General features: G+C 35.9%; 1 protein-coding gene across 1 annotated transcript; it reads left to right on the forward strand.

Moving 5' to 3' along the window:
* Positions 1 to 547: 547 nt before the first annotated feature.
* LOC125191054 (oligouridylate-binding protein 1-like) lies at positions 548 to 7,625 on the forward strand. Its single transcript, XM_048088516.2, has 12 exons — positions 548 to 781; positions 1,870 to 1,931; positions 2,866 to 2,968; positions 3,657 to 3,733; positions 3,802 to 3,863; positions 3,969 to 4,056; positions 4,170 to 4,245; positions 4,334 to 4,364; positions 5,118 to 5,237; positions 5,508 to 5,593; positions 5,926 to 6,099; positions 7,151 to 7,625. Exons 1-12 carry the CDS (start codon positions 695 to 697, stop codon positions 7,406 to 7,408), a joined length of 1,224 nt encoding a protein of 407 aa, XP_047944473.1. The 5' UTR covers positions 548 to 694; the 3' UTR covers positions 7,409 to 7,625.
* The last annotated feature ends 8,872 nt before the right edge of the window (positions 7,626 to 16,497 follow it).

The following is a 16,497-nucleotide window of genomic DNA, read 5'->3' on the forward strand; positions in this document are numbered from 1 at the left end:
GTCATAATACCATCTTGGTACTAGTGTTTTATTTTTGAAAATTACTCACTTAGCTTAAATTGTCACAATTAAGTTTTAGTTATTAAGATTGAATAATATACTATTCAATAAGACTATGCAGTCTATGCTAAATGGGATAAAAAAAAGGAAAATAATATACTCCCTTGATACATTAATACAAGGCCAATTTGACTAAACACTAATTTTAAAAAATGCAGTAAAATTGAATGAAAAATGTTAGTGAAAAATGAGTCATATTTTTATATATTAATTTTATAATAAAATTTAAGTAAAATAAATATATTGAAATGTTAGCTTCATTATAAAAAAAATAGTGAAAAACAAATAGTAACACATTTATTAATGAATGATAATAATGGAAAAAAATTGGGACACTTGTGATTGGTAAGCAAAGGCAGTTGCAGGGAGATGCATAAGGAAGAGCAGCAGGGAATCGGAGCCGTAGCAGCAGTGAAAAGAGTAGTTGCACGCACATCAGCATCTCACTCTTCCTGGGGCTCTCTACGAGGGTTCTTTTTTTTTTCTACACTTTTTTCTTCCATTTTTTAATTCTTTTTTATTTTCTTCCTCCGTTTCTGGTTACCCCGATTTTCTATTCCCTTTTACTTTCCTTTGTTTTTTTACTTCCGTCTATATAATTTTCTGCTGTTTGTACGGCGAAAAACTAGAAGGGATGCAGCAGCAAAGGTTGAAGCAGCAGCAGCAGCTAGCGCTAATGCAGCAGTCCCTTTACCATCCGGGTCTCCTCGCTCCTCCTCAGGTTTCTTTTTCTTTTCACCTTTTTTTTCCTCCATGCCTCTTAATTTTGAACACTTTTTGCTGATTCTCTGTTTCCGGTTTAGAAAAGAGTTTCTTTTCTTGCTTTGATTTATGTTTTTTTAATAATCAAGTTCAGGAATTTTTATTGTTTTTTTCTCTTAATCTATTGTGGGAGCTTTGTATAATGCTTTGATGAAATGTTTTGGGGCTGTAGTTTGACTGAACCTGTAGGGTAGCTGCTAATCAGAAAATGCAATGGATAGTAAATTTATCTTATTCGGCTGATATTGCATTCTAAATTTTGATATCTGATCAAGTAGTTTCTATTTTCTACTTTCTAATTTATGTATTTCTTTATTCTCGTTTGTTAGTTGGGGTGTCGGTGATGATATAGGTGTTCTTGCGACTGCTATGAGCTGAGTGCTTCATGATTCTCATATTTGATCACTGTGGGAGTTGGATAACTTATTGTATCCTGGTTATGCTATGTGTGCTATGTGTATTTTTCTTTGTTTTGGTTAAAATCTGAGGAAAGTGTTGTCTTTTGGCACGATACTAGTACTAAAAAGATTTAGAATTCGAAATTGGTTTTTAACAAATCATGATGAAAGATTTTCAGTGTATGGGTTGGGGTGGAATGCAAAAAAAATCCGATGACAAATCAAGTTTGTAAGTGTATAGAAGGAGGAAGTATACTCAAGTCTTTACTATGATTATAAATCACAACTTAAATAAAATGTACACGAACTTCTGCATACATAAAAAATTCATATAAAAAAATTCTCTCTCTCTCTCTCTCTCTCGTCTGTGGCGGGGGTACCACTTAAGCCTGGACCTGCATTTCTTTATGTTTGGCAAATACAGAACGCTTTGCATGTTGGGTGTAGTGGAACCATTGCATTGTTGTCTTGCTTCTGGTCCCCATGGGAGCATGGATGCAATAGTTTGTTATTGGATTGGGCAAATAATCTAATGAGGAAAGGGGCTAAGCCTCTACTAAACAGAACCTTTGGATTCAATTAACGCCCTAACAAAGGCATTCACTTATGTTTAATTTGATTTATCACTAAAGTTTCAATTAATATGCAGATAGAACCTATCCTGAGTGGGAATTTGCCTCCTGGATTCGACTCAAGCACATGCCGCAGTGTGTGAGTCTTTATGACAATTTACTTATTGCTATTAACTCAATTCGTGATTAAAATTTCCATTTAATGTTCTGGACATTGTAATTTATAGAGTGGCTTAATTTTGTGATTATTGGAGAGAAATAAAAGATCATATGTGGTACTGTGTTTGAGGCGCTTCATTTATTATTTAATTCAAGTTATAACTTTACTAGCAGCACTATCACATTCTATCATTCTATGCCATCAGTACAAAAAAGCACCATAATTTACTGAAACTAGTTTATAAAATTAAAAACGTTAAGTCTCATATATTTTGTTGACTGACAGTGACCAATGGTCCATATCTTAACTGTATTCCCATATCAACCTGATCGGATTGATTGGAGACGTCTCCAGCTTCTTATTAGAAAACCATAAATGTATGTATATTTATGAATTTTATATGTTGTGTGTCTATGCACATATACATTATGCATCTAAAAATTGCCTTACAAAATAGAGACTCAAGAGACATCTAGTTACATTTCTTATATCTTCTTTTTTGTGCATATCAATATTTCTTTTTATCATTTTTTAATGCATTAACAGCTAACAACATATTTGTATATTATGAAAATAAAAACTGTGTTAACTGGACAAACTCACAGCTCACACGAGCTTAGATAGAAGGACCTTATAATATAACTTGGTCTCGACTGATTACTGAAGAAGCACTATCTTTTCTGGAAGTGCATTGTATATTCTCTTCAACTGAAAAAGTGAAGCTAAGAAGTTATGTACCGTAAAACATGATACTAGACTGTAGTTATTACTCAGTGTCACTTAGCAGACTAGGTGCTCAATCACATATGAAAGCTCAAGTCCTTCTCTAGAGTGGTTATCTGCATTTACTTTCATGGGTAATATCAGATTATCATATCTAATGTCTATATATATATGACCTGATGTGCTGTAGGTATGTTGGAAATATCCACCCTCAAGTTACTGAACCTCTTCTTCAGGAGGTTTTCTCAGGCACAGGTCCTCTTGAAGGTTGCAAGCTCATTCGGAAAGAAAAGGTGGGCTTCAGTTATTACTTGCTAACATCTCTTTGGCTTTTCTCGTAGCATTAATTCCTTCCTAAAATCTTTAAATTATATAACTAATTTGTATGTTGTTGATATGCTTGCTTGGTAGTTTTGTTAGATATGGATTTTTAAGTAACCCTGTATTGCTAGAGAGAATACTTTTTAGCTAATATACTTAAGAAGTATATTGGAATGTCAACAAAATTATGTGTTGGCATTTTAATATCATCGTGTTGACATTTTTAATACACTGCGTTGATGAGTTAGCAAAGTTAGCAATTGATCACACCCCATTAGGAAGTAGTATTAAATGTTAACCTTCAGTTTTTATCTTTTTATATTTTCTTATGAACGTTTGCTCATCCTAGCTAAATTACCATTTTTTAATAATAATATTGTTACTAATTCACATCAATGATTAAGCCCATTTAGGCTTACTGTAATTAGATATGAATACTAATTTATGCTTTATCTATGACATACTTGCATTGTAAACCTTCCCTAGGTGCTTATGTCAGGCTAAATTGATGAACTCTTGGCTAATGCTAAAATGTACCTTTGAAATTTGAATTTGAAATTAATATGATAGATTATTTTATCTCTAGGAAAATCTATATTTTCCTGCTGCATGCTGAAGTTTTTCATCTTCCTTCCTTTTTGTTTATGCACTGTGATGCAGTCATCCTATGGTTTTGTGGATTACTTTGATCGTCGATCAGCTACACTGGCCATAGTGAGTCTTAATGGCAGGCATTTGTAAGTAGAACTCTGATTAATTGTTTATATTTGATTAGTTTCTGGTTTGTCTAATATGTTTTACACAGGTTTGGTCAGCCAATTAAAGTCAACTGGGCATATGCTAGTGCTCAGCGCGAGGACACATCAAGTATGTACAAGTTCTTCTCTATTGTTCACTTCTGGTCCCTCTCATTTTCACAGTTTGTGGATTTAGCTAAAGATGTTTTATGCTGTTTATAAACTTGCTTTGTAGATCATTTCAACATATTTGTTGGCGATCTTAGCCCAGAGGTTACTGATGCTACCTTACATGCATGCTTCTCTGTATATCCTACTTGCTCGTAAGTCCAATTCTACTGGCTTCTTAGTCGGAGCTATTTCCGTTGCTTTTTGTCTGGTTATAAAACTTACAACGTGAAGAAACTGAATGTCACTGACCTTTATGTTGATGCAGAGATGCTAGGGTAATGTGGGACCAGAAGAGTGGCCGCTCAAGGGGTTTTGGATTTGTTTCTTTTCGCAGTCAGCAGGTCCACAAATGTTTTCATCTCTCCCTCCTTTTTCTCCATTTAATACGTTAATATGTTAGTTGATCTTGCACCTTTGTGTGGTTTCCAGGATGCTCAAAGTTCAATAAATGACTTGAATGGTTAGAATTTCGTTCTCATGCCATTTTATTCCGTGTGCAATTTTTGCATCTCTTCTTTGTTGTGTGTATGTCCGTGAACCAGTAATAAGGCTGACCTCTATTCCTACTATATTGCCAATGTCAACTTTTGTTCTCTTTTTTCAGCATTTTGTATAAAACAAATTACAGTTTGCACTCTATAAATAAATCACGAAATATTAATATCATACATTTATATTTTATACATTATGCGAGGTGTTTACTTTGTGTGATAGGTCATAGGATAGATAGATATAATCTAAGCTAATTTTTAGCATACTTTGCTGGATTGATTAATTTTGAGCTTGTTTGACTATCTTATTGTTCACATAGGCAATCCTATATTTTATCAATCTATCATATCACCCAAAGTAAAAGCTTCATATATATGTAAAGGTTTTGAACACTTTTAAATGCCTAGGTTTAGTTGCTTGGGCGGTTATGCAGTGAACTTTATAACCTGTTTTATTTTCATTAGTAGAGTTAAAATACTGTTTCACTACATCACTTTCTGTTTTTTTTTGGTTCTCAAGAAATGAAATAGAAGCTTATATGTGTTATCATAATTTTTACAATTTGTGCATGTAACATAGAAGTCTTGCCGTTGTTTTTTTTTTGTGTTGCTCAAGATTGCAACACATACTGTGGACAAGTTCACATCTTTAAGAACTGCAACTTAGTGCTGATTTAAATGTGGAACTGTTATTGATGTGTCTTGTCATATTAAATTTCCAGGGAAGTGGCTTGGAAGCAGACAAATTCGCTGCAATTGGGCGGCAAAAGGTGCTGGTCAAGGCGATGAGCAGCAGAATCCTGATTCAAAAAATGTTGTGGAACTAACCAATGGAGCATCTGGTTAGCTCCTTAAACATATGGACCATTAACTGCTGCTGCACAGATGCAAGTTTTAAGCATCATAAATATGAAACTGATGTTAATGTAGAGTCTGGTATCCCATTTCTCATTGTCAAACCTTGAATTTTAGAAGTGCTAAGAACATTGAATGGATGACCCATGCTAGGAAGACAATAATTTCTTCTACACTAATTGCATTTTCAGATTTGAGACATGTTTTTGCTTTATATTTGTCTTTTTTAAGTTGCTCATAAGTCATAACTTTGGCAGATGACGGCCTAGAAAAACAGAATGAAGATGCTCCAGAGAATAATCCACAGTATACAACTGTTTATGTTGGAAATCTTGCTCCTGAAGTAAGTTAAATGTTCAGCAAATTTGCTATCCATCTTGTCCCATGATGCCCCTATGTGGGCAAACTCACCTACGGATAAACCATAAACTTGAAATATTGAGCTCATTCTTGCCAGTGTTGTTTTCGTAGTTTGGATCATCTATAGTTTAGATTTTCATTATACACTACTTCTAGCCTTCAAAATTGTGACTGAGTCGACCAAAACCAATTCATAAAGGATTTTATGATTTTGTTGACGTATCATTCATTGTTATCTTTCAATTGCATTCTCACCTTGCATAGTTGCTCGTCTGTTCAGTGATGTTGCTGAATGCTGATACCTGACATATGCAGGTCACATCAGTGGATCTCCACCGTCATTTCCATGCACTTGGAGTTGGAGTGATTGAAGATGTCCGCATTCAGAGAGACAAAGGTTTTGGGTTCATAAGGTACAGCAGCCACGCTGAAGCTGCTCATGCCATCCAGGTGGGAAATGCTCGCATTCTTTTCGGCAAGCCAGTTAAGGTATACACCCTTCTATTTCAGTTTGTTTACTCGTAAGATTGTTTTTAGAAAAGATGATTATTGTGATGCATGATATCTACTTGCAACCTAAGGTTGACAAATGCTCATGTCCACTATTCTCTCCCTTAGATTTCTTTTTGGTTGTTTATTTTTGCAACTTAGTCTTTGTGCTTGCATATTTCGATATGGGTGGAATTTGTTTTACCCACTTTCGATAAGACATACTCCCTCCATTTGTTAAAAATAAGAACTTCTGAAACGATACGGATTTTAATACAAAATTGGTAAAGTAAGAAAGAGATTGAAAGAAAAAGTGTCTGCTCATAGAGAGAGAAGTTTCCTAATGAAAATTTTCTATTTTTAGGGAACAGAGTAAAATGGAAAGAGTTTCTATTTTAGAAAACAGAGGGAGTATGTAGGAACTACCCGCTTTGATAAAAACATGTAGTAGACTAGTACTCTCTCCGTCCTAAGGTAGATGTCACTTTTTTTTTTAGTTTGTCTCACAAAATATGCCACATTTCCTTTTTTAGAAAAAAATTCTCTCACATTAATATATAAAATATATTTTCTCTCTCCATTGAACACACAAAAATGGGTTCCACATTTATATATTAGTTTTATAATAGAAAGTGAGTGTAATGAGTTGGTGGAAAGTGTGCTCCATTATTTACTAAAAATGGGGAAAAACAAAGTGGACAACGTTTTGCAGACAGACCGAAATGGCAAAAGTGGACAACATTTGAGGGAGGGAGGGAGTAATAAAATAGCCCTTGGAGTGACAAATTTTGCATGGATATAAGTGACACTCAGACACTGATTAACAAAGCAAATGGATTTGTGGGTCTGAGGACAATTGATGTTTTCAGTCTGTCAAAACAGTATTAACATCGAACGTGGAAATCATTTTTGTACTTTCACTTCTAGACATCTCACCAACATTTTTTTCACTTCTCCATGCTTGCTGTGTGTGTGTGTGTGTTAAGGACTATCATGCCACTGCATATCTACTTGTGTTGTTTTGTAATGGATACATGGTTATTATCTTTAGTGCTCGTGGGGTAGCAAGCCCACCCCTCCTGGGACGAGCTCAAACCCTCTGCCTCCACCAGCAGTAGCGCACATGCCTGGTTTCACAGCTGCTGACCTGGTGGCCTACGAACGACAGATTGCACTGAATAAACTAGGAGCTGCTCAAGCCCTGATGAATTCGCAGGCCCACCGTCTTGGTGCCGCTGCCCAGCATATGTACGATGGTGGGTATTCGAACGTGGCTACAAACCAGCAACCTCTCTATTATCAGCAATAAACAGGCGCAGCTTCAAGTTTTTATATGTTTTTACCCTTTTTCTCCTTTGCCTCGGTCTCGGTCTCTGTCTGTGTAATTAGGTTAATTAACGCTCTGTTTCAAACCAAATAGAGATTCTTGTATACATATTTTTCCCCATCACACTTGTAGCCCATTATTATGTTTTCATGTTTTTCTTTTCCCAACTATAGAAAATATTTGAATTTTTAGTCTTTTATTTGGTCTTTTGATACTTCAATTATGTAACCAATGAAGACGAGAAATTCGCTTCCTACGCTATTTTTTTGTGTTTGTTCGGTTCAGATAATATGGTAGTTAAACTTTATACTAATAGTAACATTTAAAAAAAAAAAAAAAATTATGCCTCCATATTTTGTGTGAATTAGATTGCTGAATGCGCCATGATAACTTTGGGCATCTCTCATCGGAAAAATTTTAATTTTTGTTATCTGTCGCATGGAAGACTGCACTAGAACTCACCATTGAAAATGAAGGGCACAGATCCTCTGCGGTGTTAAAAACCACAGCACAAGCTGTTGTGGTCAAAACGCAGCTATTTTCACATTAAACGCATGAAACTGACAAAATCCCATTCATTTCCTTTTTTCTCTTTTCTATTTGAGTTTTTAGTTTTGGATACTTCATTTTATTTAAACATTGAAGAACACTATCAAACCAATTAAGTCAATAAATTAATGCGTATAATTGATCTTCACTATTTATTTTGGACTTTTAAATTCACAGCTAAAAAAGCTTATACGGCTGTAACTTGTAGTTTGTTTCTTTTTTCTGTAATGGTAATTAAATTAAAATATTAAATAGCAAATGAAAAAAGGAATCGAAGGAATTGTGTCAAAGTCTTGCGTTTAGTGGGTATTTAGCTGCGTTTTAACCACAGCAGCTTGTGCTGTGGTTTTTAACACTGCAGAGGATCTGCGCCCGAAAATGAATGTGTTTAATTTCAATGATTACAGAAGAGTCTTAAGAGTTGATTATTCCTAGCTACTGAAACCGAAAGTGTAATAATATTATTATCAATACGTGTTATTTGACACTCTCCCATAAAAATATTAATACTAGATTATCCAAAGGGTACCAGAAAAACAGTGTCTTAACTCTTAACAGTAAACTTATGAAAAATTTTAAACGAGAAAAAGGCTTCAAGTCATAATCGTTGGTATAAACTAATTTAATTATCTAATAAAATGTGATTAATAATCTATTCTATACGTTTGGTAGGCATTAAGAAATATCCGTTTTATTTTGTCTGTTGTTTGGTAGAGTTTTTAAAATAATAGTTTAAATAGATAATGATTAATTTTCATAATAATTAGGGTTAATTAGAGAAAAAGATAGCCTCCGTCTCTGTTACGCCGCTTCTTCTCCATTGCTCCACTCTCTCAAACTCTACATTACTCATTCCATCGCTCCACTTCTCACCCATTTAGTCCCACTCTCTCCACTCCATCTCCAAATTTTGTATAAATAGAACTCCCTCATTTGCTTAATTAACAGTCCAAAAATTTGCAGCAGGAGGTATACAAAATTTGTAGCGTTTGTAATTTCGTTCTTTCTTTCCCATGCAAAACTTGTATTAATCGATTCTTCTTGTTGTTGGTTAGGCATGGCTGAGCATCAAGGTTCAAAAATGGTTGCCGACGGTATGTGTGACACTATAATAAATTTATTATTCAATCGTAAAGTGGTTGTTCTTGATTTACTCACACAGTGCATTGTTTCACGAGATTGAGTATAATATTTGAAATTGGGTATTGTACCAAGTAAACGTAAGAGTTAGTGAGAGATACACAAGTTCATTCTAAGATGGAATGTTGTGCTGTGTTATTCAATTTGATTGAAGTAGGTAGATCAGCAAAGAGTTAAGTGTTTGTTGTATTGTAATCTTCATTTCATTGAGAATAAATGTTTCCAATCTTCGTGGATGTAGGTTCCGCAGGTGAGTGATATGAGGCAAAAGACAAGACGTTGCTAGACTTATCGTGAAGAAAAAGTCCTACTAGCTTCTTTGAAGGACATAATAGGACAAGGATGGAAGACGGAAAATGGTTTCAGAAACGGATACCTCTTCAAACTTGAAGAGGCTATGAAACGGGAGTTCACTAACACTTATTTAAGGGGTACCCCACACATTTCATCAAAAATTACTACGTGGAAGAGGTGTTATTCCTCGCTGCAAGATATTCTTAGTCGTAGCGGGATTGGATTCAATCTCAATGGCGATCATAGGATGAGTGTGAGGACGAACATTGGGAGCAAATCAGGTAAGCCCATAAAGAAATCCAGTCGATCTCTATCTTTGACGAGGATGTCACAAATATCAAGTTTGACGTGAATAGTTAGACCAGGAATTTGACCCAAACGATCGTATAACTCATTTCTTGCCTTGCTTAAATCAACTTCATAACCAATTCTGTTGGACAAGACCTCCATTTGGAAGTTGTTTTCCTTGTGCATATTGGTAAAGAAATCAAGGAAACCATCCATCACATCATCTGCTTTTCGCTTCTTACTAGACTGTCTTGGAGGTGGGTCATCTCTCTTGCCTTGGGTGTCCTCCGTTGCATAGTTGGGAATAGTATCTTTAGCATTCTCGTTTGCCAAAATGTCTTCTAGGATGACGTGGTAATCAGTACCATCAACTCCCATGTTGCCTATGTTATCATGTCCATCTAGTTCATTAATAGCTTCAAGAATATCTACCGCTTTCTTGCCATTCACTCGATGACCAAATATTTCTTTCTAATCCTCCCAATACGGCCACGACTTGTTATGCATAGATCTAGCATTTCCGTCGACCTAAGTCATAAAAGAATAAATCTAGTTAATTTATCTGTTTTTAACTACTTATGGACTACGACTACTTCATATTTAAGCAAGTTCTTAATGCTGATATGAATGTATTAATATGTGGAATATTTTACTACCAATGTTCGGCCTCTTCGTCTATTTTCACTGTTTCACTAAATTATTCAGTTCAAATGCAATAATATTATAAATAAATCTAAAAAACTCACACCAGTACACATATTACGATCAATTTAGTGGAACAAGGTAAAAATTGAAATTGAATAAATAAACACCTTGGTTATTATCAATACCTTGATGATTTGCTCCCATCGTTCGTCCTCACACTCGATCCTATGATCGCCATTGAGATTGAATCCAATCCCGCTACGACTAAGAATATCTCGCAACGAGGAGTAACACCTCTTCCATATAGTATTTTTTTATGAAATGTGTGGGGTACCCCTTATATCAGTGTTAGGGAACTCCTGTTTCATAGTCTCTTCAAGTTTGAAGAGGTATCCGTTTCTGAAACCATTTTTCTTTTTCCATCCATGCCCTATTATATCCTTCAAAGAAGCTAGTAGGACTTTTTCTTCACGATAAGTCCAGCAACATCTTGTCTTTCGCCTCATATCACTCACCTGCGGAACCTACATCCACGAAGATTGGAAACATTTATTCTCAATGAAATGAAGATTACAATACAACAAACACTTAACTCTTTCGCTGATCTACCTACTTCAATCAAATTGAATAACACAGCACAACATTCCATCCTAGAATGAACTTGTGTATCTCTCACTAACTCTTACGTTTACTTGGTACAATACCCAATTTCAAATATTATACTCAATCTCGTGAAACAATGCACTGTGTGAGTAAATCAAGAACAACCACTTTACGATTGAATAATAAATTTGTTATGGAGTGTCACACATACCGTCGGCAACTATTTTTGAACCTTGATGCTCAACCATGCCTAACCAACAACAAAAAGAACCGATTAATACAAGTTTCGCATGGGAAAGAAGGAACGAAATTACAAACGCTACAAATTTTGTATACCTCCTGCTGCAGTTTTTTGGACTGTTAATTAAGCAAATGAGGAGTTCTATTTATACAAAACTTGGAGATGGAGTGGAGAGAGTGGATTAAAATGGGTGAGAAGTGAAGTGATGAAATGAGTAATGGAGAGTTTGAGAGAGTGGAGTAATGGAGAAGAAACTGCGTAACAGAAATGGAGGCTATCTTTTTCTCTAATTAACCCTAATTATTATGAAAATTAATCATTATCTATTTTAATCTATTATTTTAAAAACTCTATCAAACAACATACAAAATAAAACGGATATTTCGTAATGCATACCTAACGTGTAGAATAGATTATTAATCACATTTTATTAGATAATTTATATTAATGATAATTTAATTTAGGATAATTATATAAACGTACCAAACTAAGCCTAATATGAGAGTTTATTATATCGGGCAGTCCTTAATCATAGGCTTTAGATATAAATAATCTATGCTGCCAGATGATCAATAATGTAGGTTAAATATCTAATCTACCGTTATAAATTACAAGGAAATGGAGTATATATTAAATATTTGTCATTTATTGTTTAAAGGGGAAAAAGTAGTCAAATACGACCCAACCAAGTAGAAAAAGCAAAAAGTTTGTGTATTCCATGTAGAAAAAGGTGGCCGACATCCACAATAAGAGCATCCACAATGGCTTTAGGCTAGCCATAGGCAAGCCACAAACTCCTCCGGCCACATCATCAGCACTAAAATTCCTCCTGCCACATCATCAGGACAAGCAATTGGATAAGCAATAGGCTAGCCGGGTCTGCCAGCCGCATCGTGCCTAAAGCGAAAACACAAATATCGACGCTCCAAGGCGTCAACGATACGCATAAACACCTCCCTGCGCATCCTAAAATGCAGCCTGAACAGGTTGTCCCCAAACCGCGGCTGCTCTGCGAAGTAGTCGTCATATAGCCGCTGATGTGCAGCTACGTGATTCCGATCAATCACTACTCGACGGTGACAACGGGTCGAGGTACTGGCGGCGGCGGCTGCAAGGCCCTTTCTAACAGCCGTTCTGCCTCGCGGATCGTATAGGCCTCTAACTCTTCCAACACTTGCCATTCGAACTCCTCCTAGGCATCTCCACCACTACCATCCGTGTTACTCATTTCGTTTATTGCTCTTGTACAGAAATTCAGAGAGAGAGAATACTCGTTAAAACAAGCGGTGCAAATGAAAATGACGTTCAAATCGCGTATATATAGTGTTTCGGAAATTAAATAAATAGAAAAAAAAGCCGCTGGCCGGTCGCCAGCCTACAATGGCGGCAAGCCAATCGCCGAGCGCATCGGCCAGCGCTCGCCTATTTTTTTGCCGATTTGGCGCTCGCCGCCTACAATGGTTCGACGAGCGGACCAGCCAGCGTCGGGAATCAGCTAACTGGCCCGCTCGCCGCCATTGTGGATGCTCTAAGACACCAAAAATTAGTCCTAAAATTTGCTCCAATTCATTTTTCTATTGTCATATCAGTATTTTTAATTTAAGCCTCAACATCTACAGTAAGGCAGCCCAAGATCATCCATAACTCTTTTCACGATCATCACTAAAGTTCATGACATTATAAGCTAATATTTTAGTTCATAAAAAAAATTGGAAAATGGAAAAAAATTTGTGACCTTTTGGACAATTTTCCCTTTAAAAAAAGGAAAACTACTTCATATTACTTCAAAACAGAAATTTACATTAATTTAAATCTAAAAATTATACCCTCCATTCTTACAAAATAGATTAGCTTTACCATTTTGGGTCGTCCTCCAAAATTAGACCAAGTCTAAATATGGAAAGCTTTTAACCAATCGCACACCACTAATAATGTGAACCTCATAATCCACTAACACTACTTCCACTTCTTTTCCCTCTCTTTTTCTTACTTTTTTCATCTCTCTTAATTTACCAATTGGACAATAAAATCTGTGTCATTTACATTTTGTTTTTTTTTTAGTACGGAGGAAGTATATTTTAACTTCCATTTTTTTCTCGAATTCTTCGTTCATCTTGGTCAGTAGGCGGAGGAGCTCAACCATGGAAACTGGGAAGTGTCCTTAGCAACCGGTGTCGTCGAATCTTTCCTCGACATAATCCAAGTTTCCGGATTGTATGGATCCCATCCCATTGTATGTGCATATTGCACGAACCCTACTTGAGCTCTTAGATTCATTTTCGAAAAGTTTGATGATGGATCAATAAAAAGAAGTGCGAATACAGATAGTTTATATGTGAAATATGAAAAGGAAATGTGGGTAATTATAAAGAAATATTTATTAAAAAATTGTGTAAAAATAAATACTTAGAAATTAGCAAAATTAAAAAGTTGAATTAGCGATTTCCGGCCGATTCAGCGGCAGAAATCCCTGCAATAGCGCTGCATACAGCGGCCGAAATTTCCGACCTTATTGCTAATGGCCTTACTAGTGTCTTATACCATATGAAATAAAGAGACATAACACCCTCCGTCCCATAAGAATATGCACTTTTGGTTAGACACAAGTTTTAATATACAATTGATAAAATAAGAGAGAAGTAGAAAGAAAAAGTAAGTATTGTCAGTAGAGAATGTGTCTCACCTCATTAGAGAGAAAAATGTTTCTAAATTTAGAAAGTGCATGTTTTTAAATTTAGAAAGTGCATATTCTTGTGGGACGAATGGAGTAATATAATTTGACTTCTACCAAATTATTCCTCGGTCCCTTAATTTGTACTCCCTTCGTTCCATGTTCATTGAGTCATTTTACTATTTTGGGAAGTTCCAAGTTAATTGAGTCATTTCTATTTTTAGCATAAGAATGCATTGTTCCCATACGTGTAGTCTTGTTTTAAAATTGTTGGAGGATTTGTCCGAGGCCTATTTTAATAAGAAACTTATGATGCTTATTATGCATTTGCACAAGTTACATATGCATGATTTTGTGCTTATTATACATGTTGAGCAAAAAGATTTATGGATACATTATGTGTATACTTTTGACCACTTCTTGAAATTGTTGGTGCAAGTGAGTGAAATCCATTGTGATGAATTTTTTTTTGTTGAATGATAATCCTTCTTGCAAACTTGGTGTGGGTTGTAGTTTATATTTTGGCACGAGTAATGCATTAAGTGGTTTTGTTTGGGACTACATTATGTGGGAGTGTTCTCCCCAATTTAATTTGTATGCTTTGGATTTGTTTGAGCATTGACTTGAAGGATATCTTGATGAGTTTGAAGTGTTTTGTTACGAAGATCCTTTTTTATACCCATCTAGCACTATTGAGAATATGAAATATTTCGTGAAGAAGTTAATAAATATGATCATAAGTAGTGTGGACAAAGTTCAGAGAAAGATGACAAAGAATTTGATGCATATGTGTCTTGGCATAATCTTTGCTTTCATTGCATGACAATCAAGCTGTTCAATGGGGTTGTCATGTTTTATAGTCTTTTTGTCAAAAACTATTACGTTTAATTGAGTGTGTGTGAGAAACAAGAACAAAATATTGAGAGAGATGATTCGCAAGAATGGAGAAATCCTTTATTGAATTGAATTCGCCAGATAGATTGAAAAGAGGGGAAAAAGTGAGCTAAGATATTACTCATCGGCTTTTACAAAACAGCTATTTATACTCTATCCCAAAACAACAATCCAACGGCTGAGATTATAAGATCTCAACTAGACTATATCCTACGGCTACTGAAACTCAAGATCAAGTAGCCTTTGATCTTTGCTTCTTCATTCATGTTGTGATTTATGCTGCAGCTGATCCATCAAATATTACAAAAACATTGCATCATATGGTTTTGTTTGGGGCTTCAATGTTAAAGGATGCTTAGTTTTTTGTTTCCCCATAAGTTATGTATTGGTTTTGAGCTTGTTAGAGTATGTCCACCGTCTTGGTGTGGTATCATCTTTGAGAGCAGTTAGTTATCTTAATCTTTATCATTGTACTTTGATATTTGATTTGCTCTCGTTCTATTCTCTAGGTTTGCGAAATCCGGATTTGGGGGCAAATTTTTCCAAAGAGGGGAGGGTGATATGACCACGTTTGCTAGACGTCGAGACTCGAGAGTGTCCCTTTCGGCGTGAGGCATGGATTGATTGGGGTCCAAGGACGAGAGAGGGACATGCCAAAGACCCAATAAAGCTCGAGGGCTGACCAAGGAAGCGAGGAAGAGAGAAGGCTCGGATTTGAGGACATATCCTTTCCAAGAAGGGGGTGATGATACAACCATGGAAGTCGTGCATCAAGGATTTCATATATAGCTGGATTCAACAAGTGATCAACCTATTGTGATGACGTCCAAATGCTTTGAAAAGGGCACCAATGTCTTCGTCTTTGGAAGAGCTTTGTGTGAGCACCCACCTTACATGCCTCAATCAGAGTCTGAAGGAGGGATTTTTGGCCGTTTTACGAAAGCCGTGCAGTGCAGAATGTTCCATCCGGACGGGTGAGTTTTGGTCACCAAAAGCCACCCGGACGGGTGACAGAATGAAGGCATGGCGGAGTCAGCGAGTTCCACCCGGACGGGTAACAAAACTAAGGCATCAACGATCCAGAGGGATTCCACCCGGATGGGTGACTCGAGGCCGCCGAGTCCACCCGGTTGGGTGGCTCACGCAGAGGCTAGATTTTTGTGGGCCTTTTCTTGGAATTTGGGCCTAAGCTATAAATAGCACATTTTCTCATTTTTCAACTTATTGAATTTTGCCATTAGAATCTTGTGAGACTTGCTTTCTCTCTTGAAGAGAGTTTTTATCCAATTTCTAGTTTTCTAGGTTGCTTGATCATCAATTGATCCAATCAAGTACGATCAAGTATATGTATGCATCAAGGGTTTGTAAATTCCTTTGAATAGCGGAGCCATTAGTTGAATCTAGTATATTGAGGTTTGTTTAGAGTATTTTCTCCATCCATGGATTTAGCTAATATCAAATTCACACTTCTTCATTTCTCATCTCCCATCAAATCATTTTGGATCTAGTTTTTTAACGCTAGATCCACCCTATCCTTTTGTTGCTTTTGTGTTTTGTTTTCATTTGTAAGATCAGACATCATCTAAGGGTATAAATTTGGGTTAATGGATCTCAATCTACATGGATCCATATCACTACTATTTAATTGTTTCTCCATTCAAATGAAAAAATACCACTTTCATGGATCTCATGCTGAAAAAAATAATTCACGTATTAAGGGATGAAAGGAGTAATACTACTCTCTCC

This window comes from Salvia hispanica, chromosome 5 (assembly GCF_029641045.1).
Source record: "Salvia hispanica isolate PSC_SH4W2 chromosome 5, Shi_PSC_v1, whole genome shotgun sequence".
Classification (NCBI taxonomy): Eukaryota; Viridiplantae; Streptophyta; class Magnoliopsida; order Lamiales; family Lamiaceae; genus Salvia; species Salvia hispanica.

Coding starts and splice junctions, on each gene's coding strand:
- LOC125191054 (XM_048088516.2), top strand. CDS start 695: ATGCAGCAGCAAAGGTTGAAGCAGCAGCAGCAGCTAGCGCTAATGCAG. Junction 782..1,869: donor GTCTCCTCGCTCCTCCTCAG/GTTTCTTTTTCT, acceptor ATTAATATGCAG/ATAGAACCTATCCTGAGTGG. Junction 5,594..5,925: donor TTGGAAATCTTGCTCCTGAA/GTAAGTTAAATG, acceptor TGACATATGCAG/GTCACATCAGTGGATCTCCA.